This window comes from Rhincodon typus, chromosome 22 (assembly GCF_021869965.1).
Source record: "Rhincodon typus isolate 14 chromosome 22, sRhiTyp1.1, whole genome shotgun sequence".
In the NCBI taxonomy this organism is placed as follows: domain Eukaryota; kingdom Metazoa; phylum Chordata; class Chondrichthyes; order Orectolobiformes; family Rhincodontidae; genus Rhincodon; species Rhincodon typus.
Genome location: NC_063353.1, coordinates 35,251,022 through 35,265,305, shown reverse-complemented (window position 1 = coordinate 35,265,305; position 14,284 = coordinate 35,251,022). Strand labels below are relative to the sequence as shown.

Genomic DNA, 14,284 nt, shown 5'->3' with positions numbered 1-14,284 from the left:
CCTTCAGTGTTGCTGGGTCAAGATCCTGGAACTTCTTCCCTAATGACATTGTGTTGACCTATATCAAATAATTGCTGTAGTACCACCAACTTCTCAGGGGGATCTGGGGATGGGCAGTAAATGCTGGCTCAGACTGCCATGTCCACACCAAGTGAACCCCTTTCAGTGGGTGCTGTTATGGATCAGACTTTGCTCATGTTCTTGTCTGTTAGTTTCAGTTGCTTTGGAATATATTTCATTAAAGTCCAAAAGAAGACTTTTCTCTTCTGTTTTGATGGTAATAGACTGCAACTATCTTTGTCACTTCTTTGCCTGGGTATAGATTGAGTGAGATTAATAACTTAAGTAACTGAGTCATTGTAATTGAAGAATAAATGGGAATGCGCAATGTGATGATCTGTAGTTCTTAAAACTTTCCCAACCCATCCTCTGTTTTCCAACCCTCGCTCCTTCCCCCGACACCTCTTCTCTGTCACCGGACCATGCAGTTTCGTGTCACTTGATTTGCTTCCTCCTCCTTTCCATCTCTCTCCTTCACCCTTGTTCATAAGAAAGGTTCAGGAGGAGGGTTGGCAAGCACAGTGGTGAGATAGTGAGGTTTGGAAAAGATCAATGACTAGTGGCAGGATCACATTAGTGCTGGCAAATGGGAGGTTCAGGACAGTGCGGTAAACAGGAGGGGTGGTGAGCAGGTGGGGACTTGGCAAAATATTGGCTTGCTTTCAAAGACTGAGTGCGCACAATAACTGCTAAAGTGAAAACGGAAGCCTCGCCATCATGTAAACTTTAAAACTGCATGAAAATGAAAGCAACATGAAAATGCACTTGAAATGGGCATACCTGTACAGAAAGCAGCACAATGTATATTCACTGTCCCATTTTGACCGCATGCAGCTACCTGTGTGATTTGTGTGTGTTTGTGGGCATATTAATATTATAAGGGAGCAGCAAATAATTCTTGATATCTAGAATTTGGATTTGTTCAGTTTGTAATGTTAACAGTTCTAGATGATTTCTTATGCTACATCTAACGTATGTTCACTGTTCTTGAGTTTGGGACTTTTTTACCTTGAATTTCCTCTCTGGTTATGCCTAAAGTTGGGAAAGCAAGGAATTGTCTAATTTTAGATCTTATCTATTAGAGGAAACATATATGCCAACATATTTGTGTTCCAATCAAACAGATAGTTAATGACAGTGTTGTATTTGTGTTTCCTGTTATTTGTGACGTATCAGATTTGGAAGTGTGTGGATGGATGATAAATACTTGATCAATTTGCTCTTCAAACATCTATGTTAAGTAATTGTCAAATTCTAAAAGTTTTTTTGTAAAAAGAAAATACCAGGAAGGTACTTCCCTTTCTTTGCATGCTCTAGGCAGGCATTCCAGTGGTGCTGTAAAATGCTCAAGTGCCTGCATTCACTATGTAAATAACTCTGAAAGTGCTGTTGTATTGCAGTGGTAGTGTCCCTGCCTCTGAGCTAGGCCTGATTTCAAGACCCACCTGCTCCAGAGGTGTGTAATAATATCTCTGGACAGTTTCATTAGAAAATATCTATAAGTGACCCTGTCCCAGGAAAAGGGACCAAATGAGGCTCGGCCAAAGGCCAGCAGACGTTTGGGAATGCTAAAGATCCACTACCATTGCAGCAAAGACAATTCAAATGTTTGGCGTTTGTATTGCCAGATTCATATCAATGTTTCTGTTAAATCTCAAAGATCATATGGCATTGTATTACTGATTCACAGGAGGCCTTCAAAACCCTGAATAACCATGCAAAGGTCTCAAAAGGCAGTGTTGCCATTTTGGGACTCTCACTTGGATTTACACTGGCACTCCTGATGGCAACAGAGGTCCCAAATATTCATGTAAGTTGACCAGCTGTGAAACATATTTAATTGAAGAATATGGCGCTTGTTACATAAAGGTGGCTAAGTAAAAGAATACCATACTATATCTGCCTCATTTATCTTGGAGAGGCAGTGGCATTGTGGTAACGTCACGAGACTAGTAATCCAAAACAGCAGATTAATGTTCTAAGGCCATGGATTCAAATTGTGTCATGACAGAACGTGAAATTTAAAATCAATTAGAAAAAAAAAGTGGAATATAAAGCTTGTCTAATGGCGACTGTGTAACCTTTTGCCTATTTTTTTTTCGTAAAAACGCATCTGGTTCACTAATGCTCTTTAGGGAAGGAAGTATATCATCCTAGTGTGACTCCAGTGTAGTTGACGCTCAGAGGGCAGGTGAGGAATTAGCCAAATTAAAAAAAAAACAATTTGAGATTTCAACTGGGTTTGGATTTACTGATTGTGTGTGCTCTAACAATTCAGTATCTACAGAGCAACTGAAGTTTATTTTTTTGTAACATCAGATTGCTAAAGGAAGCTTGAAAGAAAAATTACAGTAATGAGTCAAAAGGAAAATTGATTACCCATAAATGTACCATCACTGCTTAATTACTTGCAGCTTCAAACCAGCTTGGGAACCCATGCTTTGTAGTGAAGATGTATTCAGCAAGTCTTGCCCTTGTGCAGTAAATAACTAAACCTCTGGTGGACAATCTAAGAGTGAGTTTCCCAGTCGTGTTTTTTTTTGTCATATACAATTAGTGTTTTGATCTTTGTGATGGATTATTTGCAAAACATTGATATTCTGTTACCTAGCTTTATCCATCAATTTATTTTTACCACTAATGCTAAGTTTTTTCCACTTATCTACTGCAGTTAATTTATTCACTTTTTAAAAATGATCTTGATTTTTTTCCCTTAGCCAAAGTGCTTAGTCTGCATCAGCGGAAGTCATTATAACATTCTTCAGAAAGGAGGAACAAAGGGCTTTCCTGATCTTCACAAGTAAGTTGATGTAATTTTGTGGTATTTCATACTATGCATGTCTGCTGCTTTTACATGGGAACAATTAAGTTTTCTTTTCATGGGTTACTGTACATTTAAGGTGAGTGAGGCTGGTGCAATTGCTGATCTGAACTAAGTGCATAAAAGTGAAAGGTCTTGTTAAAAAGTCTAAATATTTCTTCCACTATTGTAGAATTGATAGCAAATCAAAAAATTGGGTTAGCTCATGAACTTGACAGAAAATATATTCTGCTATTGAGGTTCTTTTGTTATGTAGATTCATTTATAAGGCTTTCGACTAAAGGTTGTGAAAACCTTTTCCGATTCATTTGAAAGGCTCGAAGATAACAACAGGTATCTGCTGGATTTGATAGTCATGTGTCCTAAGCTAACTGCTGGTCTTGTTTACCAAAAATTTCATGCCTCAACTCATGGCTGTCAAGAGTTTCAATTTTTGTTTGGGTATAGATTGGATCTCAGTTCGGATTATATCCTAGAGAGAGAGAGAGAGAGAGAAGATATTCAATTAACCTTTTCCTACCCCCTTGAAAAATCTCTGAAATTGTAGCTGCTGACTGAATACAATTCTGCTGATGATCCAGTGCGAGAGCTAAAGCACTGTTTCAGCTGTTCTCCTAACAAGCCTCTGAAAGAGTTGTTCTCTTTGTTTACTGAGCCAACTACATTTTGAAATCCTAGAACAGCGGCTTTTGTTAAGAGGTTTTGTGTGTGAGTGTATGTGAGAGTGTTTAGAAATGTAGATATTTATACTTTTATATTTCAAACTGTGTTAATTAGCCTTACACCTTTGTAGAATAAGTCTTGATTGTAATAATTGGATTATTTTGTTTTTTTACACAACCTGGCTGCTGGATCTTTTTATTCTAAACTTAGTATAGCTAAATATTGTCATTGGCAATCAATTGCTAACCAGTGTGGTTATCCACGTAGGAAATTCTCATGTGGGATCTTGTGTAGCTGATGAGCCTGATCTGAGAGCCACACTTCTGATTCAACAGTTGGCAGGTGTTTCCAGGAGGTGGAATTTGAGACCATTGGCAATCCTTTCTCCGGTTCCTTTTCTGTACTTCCTCCTGCTGGTGGATGTTCTCAAAAAAATTATGCCCCTTCATACTGGAGTTTCTTCCAAGTTGGTTTCTTCTGAATGAGGTCTCCCTCCCATGCATTGACATCTATGTTGCATTTCTTGAGGGAAGCCTTCAGGGAATCCTCAACGCTTCCTTTGTCTTCCTCTTATTCAAGAGCCTTCCTTCAGCTGGAAGAAGAAGTTCTGATTTGATATGCTTTATTATTATTATTATTATTATTATTATTATTATTACATGTACCTAGTACAGTAATTTTATTTTTTGTTTTGCATGCAGTACAGGCAGATTTTACCATACGAAATGCTTAAGGGTAATTGAACAGAGCAAGGAATACAAAGTGTGAGTTCAACACTAAAGTTAAATTTTTAAAGCGGTCCATTCAGCAGTCTAATAACAGCAGGGAAGAAGCTGTTCTTGAATCTGTTGGTACATGTGTTTGAGCTTTTGTATCCTCTGCCTTACAGAAGAGGTTAGAAGAGATTATAACCGGAGTGGGAGAGGTCTTTGATTATATTGGCTGCCTTCCCAAGGCAGTGTGAAGTATAGATGGAGTCAGTGAATGCAAGGTTGGCTTGCATGATGGACTTTGCTTTGGCAGACAAAACTTAGGCATGCTAAGCATGTGGCTGGCCCAGCAGATTTGGTTTTGGATGTCATGTCATTGATGCTGGTGCTGTTAGCTGCTTGAATGATACTGGTATTAATACACCTGCCCTCCTAGCTAATGCATTGATAATACTTCTCAAGGGTCTTGAGGTGGCATCTGTGTGTAGTCCAAATTTCAGAACCATATAGAAGCATCGGAATGATGACTGCATTGTACACAAGGATCTTAGTATCAGCATGGATGTTACAGTCATTGATGACTCTCAACCTTAAGCGTCCATAGGCAGTGCTTGTGGGTTTGATACAACATTGACTCTCTGCATTGATGTCACCTGAGATGAAAGGTAGTTTTCCAGGTAAGGGAAATATTCAAATTTTGGGAGGATTTTCTGTTGATCTTAATGAAGGGTTGGACTGGAACTTGACCTGGGACAGGTTTGTAAAGGATTTGATTCTTCAGGTTGAGGCTGAGTCAAATTCTTCAGTATACTTCCTCAAAGGGATTGAGCGAGGCTTCTCTTCAGGGAGAGCAGAGATGACATTATGATCTGCATACTGATCCCAGGATTGAACAATTACATAGTTGACCATGTATCACTGCTTTGATCGTGGATACCTCCAAGAAGTCTTGAACTTGCCTATTTTGGCTGAACAGTATGTTAGTGGTGACCAGCTTGTATTCTGCACATTTGGAGAATCCTGTTGCAATTGAAGTTGCAATTCCTGATCCTTCCTTCTGTGATGGTTCCTTTCCAGAGTTGGACATCCTTTCCAACCCTGGTATTAGAGTCCCAAAGGATGAGGACTTTACCTTCCTTATGAATATTGGTGACTATGATGTCCAAGGCGCAGTAGAGTCCTCCTTTGGACTTGTCTATGGCAACAAGGGTTGGAACATAATCAGTCACGACCTTTACCTGCTGGTTCTTGGCAAATTGTAGATGGAAAGTCATGAGCTGATAGTTGATGTCAACAAGGAGCTTTAGAGTTGTTTGAAATTGTTCTGTTTAGCAAATGCAATTCCATGTGTCCTGGGTTGATCTTTGGATTTTCCTCTCCAGTGTAACCACCACCTTCTTCCCTCAACTGCCCTTGCCTACTCTTCAAGTCTGCTGCTGGGCAGTGATATCAAAGTCAAAGTGTTTGAGTTCATGACACAATTGTTTTGCTTATTACCCATGAGTATTCGTACATTCCAGGTTCTGAGACTGAGTTTGACTTTGGTTTTCAGACTGTAGGTAGATAAGCCCACTGGATGTGGTTTTCCACAGAACAGACAATTTTTTTGGGTGGCTTTTCTCTCCCTGCACCTTGGAGGGTGAATGGAATGTGAAGAGGGCTGTTCAGTAATGAAGAAAGCAACCAAAATGTTCTCCTGCTCTTACTCCAAGAGCAAAAATGACTGCGTGCCAGTTCAAAACTAGGGACTTCAAGGTTTCACAATCCTGTCCTCGTTACCGCTTGCCAATTGCTGTTTATTGAGTTGGGGGTTTGAATTCCTCTAGGTAGACACATTGGGCAGGGCATCTTTTAATGTGGGAATGCTGTTACACTTAAGCAGACATGCAGTCATTGACAGAAGGTAGATCCAGTTCCAGTGGCAAGGAAACCTTGACTGGAGATACCCCTACTGCTGCAGCCTTCATTCACCATTGCAGCTGCTCACAAGAATATCCTCCACCTGGATTGTTATTTAGTGCTTTGGATTGCACTTTATCTGGTTCCTCCCCTCCAACCTTATTGTTGTGAGTGCCCCAGTCAGGAGTTGAGAACTCCTGACATTACTTTCAGAATCAATGGAACACTCAGCCTCTCCATCTCAGCAAGGTGGTAATCTACAGAAAGGGGCTAAGCATAATTGATTGTAATGGTAATTAAACTTTGTGACCAGTGGAGTTGTGGAGCTAGAACGAAGCAATGCATTGCTCCAATATCGGTCCACATTGTACAGTCATTGACCTTTTTTTTTTTGCCTCCCACCTAGGGATCAACGTAAAATTAAGTTTACGGAAGATGGTAGTATGATATGGAGAAATATCCCTTTGCCATTCCCAGATGATCCAAAGCAGATGATTCAGGTAAAAGATTCTGCTAGTTTTGGAATAATAAGAAGAGTTATAGTTCAATAGGAAATGCAGAACAAAATGGAATGGAAAATATTGATTTCTGTATGATTTGGATGACAACAATTTGTCGAGGTATCAAAGTGACAATGCTGACTGTCCTATAGAATATTTATTCTATTGAAGATCTTCAATGTAGCAAAGTTAGTCTAAGCTGACCAATTCCTTTGACTGTCCACATCACAGATATGCTTGTTACTGTATTCAGTGTGAACTTCTATTCCTAATACATGGTCAAACAGATATAGATTGAAACAAAAAGATAGGCCATTGGCTGTTTTCAGCGTTACTACTTTTGTGAATTAATCTTTCGCATAATTGATTGAAGATGCAATTTCAACTGGAATTGTATTCTAGACCTAAACTAATTGAAAATCTGTGAATGTGGAAGAAGTATATCTCCCACATAATTCAATTTAAAAACTGAAAGAACTGCAGATGCTGTAAATCAGAAACAAACAGAAATTGCTGGAAAAAGCTCAACAGATCTGGCAGCATCTGAAGAGAAATCGGGAGTTGATGTTTCAGTCGAGTGACCCTTCCTCAGAACATTGTGAAGAGGGCCGCTCAGTAATGAAGAAAGCAACCAAAATGTTCTCCCGTTCTTACTCCAAGAGCAAAAATGACTGAGTGCCAACCCAAAACATTATCTCTGATTTCTCTCCGTAGATGCTAACAGACCTCCTGAGCTTTTCCAACAATTTCTGTTTTCGTCCCACATTGTTAACATTGACTGTCAGTGGCCCTATTGTTTTTCTAAACCAGAGATTTTCTCATAAACTTCAGTATCTAATGTCCCTAAATTTAGTTGACTTGAGAATACATGGTCCTGGAATTAAGGATAAGAAAACAGCTGATTCCTTCAGGTCTTGTAACGGGTAAAACTTGTGTCTCATCAATGATGCGAAAGTGGTGAGAAGCAGGAGATAGTGGATTCATTAAGTCAAAGTTTCTGATTCTACTTCTTATTGGGACCTGTCATTTATTGTAGCAGCATGTAGGCTAAGTTGTTGGTGCAATACTGGTCTACGCCTAAGTGATCTCCACTGTACTACTCTGTAATACCATATGACTGTCAAACATATACAAATTAGAAAGTGAATTTCAGATCAAGCATCTTTCTCGCAACCAAACAGACTGAAGTCATGAGATAAGACCTTTGCAATATTAATCTCCCTAACCTCCATCCACTGGGCATAAGAAAAGTAGAGTTTCCAAGGATGTGGGACAAGAAGACATGAGATATGGAACTTATGCCTGCTTGCCAACTCATTGAGATGAGTTCCCAATGACAGTGCAAGCTGTCATTCATAGAGCACACACTTCACCCTGATCCCAGTATAATTAAATGAATTGTCATCTGAGAAATTTTGTGACGACATGTTTTACCTACTACTTCTCAGCTATGCCATGTAAGAAAATGATTTCAAGAGATTATTCAAGGTACTTATTGACAGGAGCTAGAAGAATTTTGGAGTTGTTTTTGTTTTGATCAATTAATCTAGCTTGTAAATAATGCAGTAAAAACAAAATGCTAAAGGCATATTTTGTTCATTCTTTGGAGTGTCATTGGCAAGGGTAGCACTTATTGTCCAACCTTAATTATTGAGAGGGTGGTGGTGAACCATCTGCTTGAACCTCTGCAAGACATGTAATTGAAGTTACATCCTAATACTTTCATGGTATGTAGATGTTATTGGCACAGCCTATATTTGTTCTCCATCCCTAATTGCCCTTGAACTGAGTGGCTTGCATTTCAAGGACAGTTAAGAGTCAGTCACACTGCTGTGGGTCTGGATTTACACATAAGCTATACCAGGTAAAGACAGCAGATTTCCTTCCTTAAAGGAGATTAATGAACCAGTCATGTTTTCATAATAATCAATGGTTTTATGGTCACCATTATGGCACTAACTTTCAACTCCAGGTTCTATTCATTGATAATGTTGTGATCAGTTTGAGTCCATAATCCCCAGAGCATTAGCCTGGGCTTCTAAGTTGCTAGTCCAGTGACATTACTCCAGCTGCACAATCTTTCCTTAAAGCAATGGCAAAGAAGTTCCAAGCCAGGATGAAATGTGACCCTGAGATGGATGTGTAGCTGATGGTCTTCCATGTATTTTCTACTTTTTTTTTTGCTCTGGGTGGTAATGGAACATGCTGTTGAAGGAACCTTAGTAAGTTTATGTTGAGCACCTTGTAAGTGATGAAGAGTAGAGGTTAGAAGATGGTTGGATGTTTGTCTGGCACCACACCCACCAGATGAGCCTGGTTGCTTTGCATTCCATATTGTTGAGCATCTTGAGTGTTGTTGGAGCCACACCACTGTAGGCAAATGGAGAGCATTCCATTACATTCCTGATTCGTAACTTGCTGGAGCTGGGAAGTGAGTTACTTTCCATGTGGTTTCTGGCCTCTGATTTCCATTTGTGGTCAATTTGGATTCCCAGAATGTTAATGATGAATTCAGAATGATAAATAACTCCCTTATTTGACATTGAACTTCCAATTAGCTTTGTGGGGCTCTTGTGCAGTGGTACTGTCCCTGCCTCTGATCCACGAGGCCCATGTTCAAGTCCCACCTGCTCCAGAGGTATGTTGTAACATTTCTGAACAGGTTGATTAGAAAATATACAAAAAAAATCAGCTTTGTCCACCTGTATAATATTTCCTGACTCCATTCCTTTTCAGCTCATCAGTCCTGTCAGCTTCCTTGGCTCTAAACTCTGGCATTCCCTCCTTAAGCCTCTCCAACCGTATACCTCTCTATTCTTCTTTAAGCCATTTCTCATAACCTGCCTCTTTAACCAAGATTTTGGTCATCTTCCCCAAATTTCCTTAATGTCAAATTCTGCTTTGCAATTCTCCTTAGCAATTTTAAAAAATTATTATATTAATGATATGTATGAATGCAAACACTGGAAATACTATTGTTGTTGTCAGGATGGCAAAGGTCTAAGGTATCAGGTTCAAAAGGTGTTGTTCCATGCCTTGCTGAAGCTTAGTGAATTCTAATCCATTTCTTGAGGTATGGATTCAAATCCCACTCTTGACATTCATCTTTCCCCTTAGCTAATGAAGGATGTACTACAATTGGAGGGAATCCTTAGAAAAGTCACTAGGATGATACTAGTAGAGTAAGATTGTCTTATGAAGCGGTGTACAGTAGGTTGGGCCTGTACTCATTGGAGTTTACAAGTACGAGAGGCGACCTTATTTAAACATGAAGGATTTTTAGAGGGCTTCACACAGTAGATGTGGAGAGATTGTTATATCTGGGAAAGTCTAGGACCAGAGGGCATATCTGAGTAAAGTGTCACCCATTTAGAATAGAGATGAGTAGAAATTTCTTCTATCAAAGGGTAGTAAATCTATGTAATTCTTTACCACAAAAAGTTGTTGATGCTGGATCTTTAAGAATATTCATGGCTGAGATAGATTTTTTAATTAGTGGGGAAAAGGCAGGAAGGTGAGTTGAGGATTATCAAATCAGCTGTTAGGCTGATTGGCTAACTCTTCTGCTCCTCCGCCTTCTGGCCAATGGATATTGTGATTTTTGGAATTCATTGTTAAATCACAACTTTTTTTTTTGTTTTATTTAAACATTCATTCAGAGGATATCAGTTCAGAGGCTAACCGTCATTTGCTGCACATCAGTAATTATCTCTTGAAAAGAATATGTTGCATTAGATGTGAATATATGAATGTAGATTCTGACTAATAAGAACCTTAATCTGCTCAAAAAAATTTGTCAGATTATGAATACAGGAAAAAAATATATTGTTTGTGGAAGTGCAACTATAGCATAATGGATCAAAGATAATTTATACAATGAACAGTGTATTTTAGAAATAAGGTTAAGATATGCAGGTGGAGGACAGTAATTAGATGACTTCTTTAGCACATGACATGATGACCATGAAGTTATGTTATATCATGTCCAAACAATTTATCAAAAGTATAAAGAAACAATAATGAGTCCTGTGTCGTAGTGGTACTGTCCTTCGACCAGATGGTCCAGGTTCAAGTCCCACTTCCGGATCCCTTGGCCATGGAGGTGTGTCATGGCCCATCCAAACACATTAATTTTTTAAAAATCTAAATCTTAAAAATACACGTAAGAATACCATTGTTGGATTGTAGACTTAGGAGCTATGCATTTAAAAAGATTCACTTAGGAATAAATAACTCAAACTGATTAAAGATAGACTTCTGGTCTCCTTCACCAGCTTCTGGCAGGTATTTAACAAAGTAAAACGTTTCTTGAAGGAACCTCCAACTGCACAGGGTACTTGTTGTAAATCTGTAAATTGGCTACCAGTCTATTATGAACTAAAATCAAAGATGGAAACAACATAATATAATTTTCATTTATAGCACTCAATTACATATTTGAAGAATCAAATTTTCGAGTGAATTTTGTCTATTGGAGCACAGATTTTAATGGCATTTGATGCATAAATTCATGTTTAAAGATCCATGCTTAAACAAATTTTTGCATTTTGAAAATATTTTTAAGGGAAACAAATGTAGAGAAATTTCTGAAATGAGATAGCTTCCAAGGTATTACCTTGCAGACATATTTCTCAGTTACACAAAGGATTTGTGTACTTCTTTCTTTTACACCTCTCAGCTCTTATTACAACAGTTCATACTCCCGAATAAACTGTTAACTCTTCACTCATTACCTATTGTGCTTTGTTGACAGGTTGATAAAATCAGATGCCCCTTGATGCTTATTTTTGGAGATGATGATCAGAACTGGCCTGCACCTGAATCAGCCGTGGAGGTAGATGGGTATTATACTTTGTTTCAAAGTTAATTAATTGGTTTGTGTATGTGATTTCTGGTGAATGCTGAGTATTACAAGTGTACGTTTGGTTACTTTTCCATTTCAGATCTGGAAGATGTTGAAAGCTGCAGGGAAGGAACACTTGCTCACAACACTGTCATACCCTCAGACTGGACATCTGATTGAGCCTCCATATAGCCCCCACTTCAGAGAATCCAAGTTTAGGGTGCCTTCTGCAGATAAACCGGGTGAGTCTGTACCTAAAGCAGAATAACACTCTGACTACTGATACACCACCTTTATAGTCCAAACAATTTAATAATTCAAACAATTTTAGGTGGTGCTATCATCATTTGTTAGATCCTAAGATGATATTCTGCACATTACACAATAGTATGGTCATGACACAGGAGGCCATTTGGTTCTTAAGTCTATGCCAATTCTCTGTTTAAGCAATTAATTTAGTCTTGTTATCCCATCTATCTATGAAGCCCTGATACTTTTTCCCTCCAATCCATCCAATTTTGTTTTGGCAAAAAATTTGAGCTTTTTATTCCCTTCTGCGATTAAATATAAATTTAATTGATTGTGCACCAGTTTATTTCATGAGTATTGTAACAACTCCGTCAAGAGGGAGTCAAGCCCCACTAGTCCATGAACTGTTCCAAAAGTGTAAATGTTTAATTTAATCACCAAAATGATCAATTTGCTTCTTTTTTATTACTGTTATCCAGAACAAATGAGACTTTCATCAGATTATTTCAATAAACTCTGTCCAGCAATAATGGGCCGTAAAACCGGCCCTTGCCTCCCTTTTAGAGTTTTGGCTTGCATTTTTTCCAAAAAAAAATCAGTTGACTTCGTTAGCACTGTGAACCACAACACGTGTCCAACTTTTGACTTTTTAGCAATTACTGTTGAACACAGCTCCCAGAAATCACACGCTTAAAAATCCCTTTTCCCAGAATGTCCAAACACTTTCATTTTCCAGTTCCTCATAGTCCAGGGTGTGGAATGATCTGTGTCCTCCCAACTGAAGAGTTCTATATGGATTTAAAACAATTTGCTGAAGGCCCCTGATGTATTCAATAGTGACTTCCTTTGAATTTGCTTGATCTAAAAATCTACGCATACATTCAAACAACCAAATGTTTTGGACTCACTTGTTTTAGAAGCAATTTGGAAGGTAATGGAAATGCGCGACTATTAATTAACGAAAAACTTAGGAGAGGATCCACTTGTTCCACTTATTGTAGAAATCATTGTTACTCAGAACAAAACAGCTTTTTGAAACAAAGCCAGAAATATATCTCGAGCTCTCTATATCGAAGGGCACTACAGAAATTCCAAAAGCGTTTACTTTCAATTCTGTGAAGTTCAATGTTTTGCAATAATCTCTTCCAGGATCCAAATTGCAGGTCTTTCTACAACAAGGATTTAACAAAAATAACAGTTAAGCCGTAGTTGTAAGAATTTGTTTAGTTATTCACCTCCCAACCATAGTATAGATTAAAACATTATACTAACATCAAATCTGCTAACTATTGGTTCCTCATTTTACACTTTCTATAGTGACAATTTTGTGGGGAGGACAAGCAAAACCTCACTCGGATGCTCAAGAGGATTCCTGGAAGAAGATCCTAGTATTTCTAGAAGAGCACCTAGTGTTTCAACACCCAGCTGCTGTCGTTCAATCCAACCTATGAGGAAGAGATGATACACTGTTTGATTTTCTTTTATTCCATCAGTACCAAGAGAATTTATCTGTTGTCTTCTGTTGATCAAAAAAAAAATTCCGAAACTTCTTGTCTGTTAGGTGACTGTTGGTCTGATTTATTTTTCCAGGGTGGTTTTCTCAATGAAACCTGCCACTGTTGCATGTTAATTTTATATTCTTTTTCACTCTGTAACAGCCCTGTATGATTTGTACCTAAGATGGTGCCATTTAAAGGCAGCCATTATAAAAACTTTTCACTGCACTGCTGTACTTCTGTACTGGAGTGCATGTGGCAATAAAGGATATTCTATTCCATCCTTTTGTGCTTCAGAATCATGGACTCTGTACAGCACAGAAGGAGACTGTGTAGGTTCTTTGAAAGAATTATTTAAATAATCCCTCCAACCTTCTTTCTCTCGAGAGCCAACATTTCTGTTTGAAAGCAATTGTGAAATCCAGTTCCACCACCCTTTTAGAAAGACAGAATATTCCAAATGAATGCAATTCACTATGTCTTTTTTTTAAAAAAAAAAATTCGCATTATCACCAGTTATAAAGTCATAGAGTCACACAGCACGGAAACAGGTGCTTCGGTCCAACCAGTCCATACCAACCATAATCCCAAAACAAAGTAGTCCCACCTGGCTGTGCTTGGCTCATATCCCTTTAAACATTTCTTATTCATGTACTTATTCAAATGTCTTTTAAACATTGTAACTGTACCCGCATCTACCACATCTTCTGTATGTTTATTCCACACAGGAACCACTCTGTGCTCTTCTCGCCTTAAAAGTATGCCCCCTAGTCTTGAAATCCCCCACCCTAGGGAAAAGACACCTGCCATTCACCTCGTCTGTACTCCTCTTAACCTCCTACACTTCAGTGAAAAAAGTCCAAGCTTATCCAGCCTCTCCTTATAATTCAAACCCTCCATTCCTGGCAACATCCTGGTAAACCTCTTCTGAGCCCTCTCTGGCTTAATAATATCTTTCCGATGACCGGAAGACCAGAACTGGGAACACAGTTCCAGAAGCGGTCTCGCCAATGTCCTGTCCAAAAACCTCAACATGACATCCC

At 38.6% G+C, this 14,284-nt stretch overlaps 1 protein-coding gene across 1 annotated transcript in view; it reads left to right on the top strand.

Annotated features, from left to right (window-relative positions):
- The window catches only part of LOC109937268 (peroxisomal succinyl-coenzyme A thioesterase-like), a 30,988-nt gene extending 17,219 nt beyond the window's left edge, over window positions 1-13,769 (top strand). Inside the window, exons 7-12 of the mRNA XM_048610487.1 lie at window positions 1,751-1,870; window positions 2,778-2,860; window positions 6,560-6,653; window positions 11,407-11,487; window positions 11,597-11,738; window positions 13,063-13,769. Of these exons, the coding sequence (XP_048466444.1) occupies window positions 1,751-1,870; window positions 2,778-2,860; window positions 6,560-6,653; window positions 11,407-11,487; window positions 11,597-11,738; window positions 13,063-13,196 (654 nt within the window). The 3' untranslated portion in view covers window positions 13,197-13,769. The remainder of the gene's footprint in view (window positions 1-1,750; window positions 1,871-2,777; window positions 2,861-6,559; window positions 6,654-11,406; window positions 11,488-11,596; window positions 11,739-13,062) is intronic.
- The last annotated feature ends 515 nt before the right edge of the window (window positions 13,770-14,284 follow it).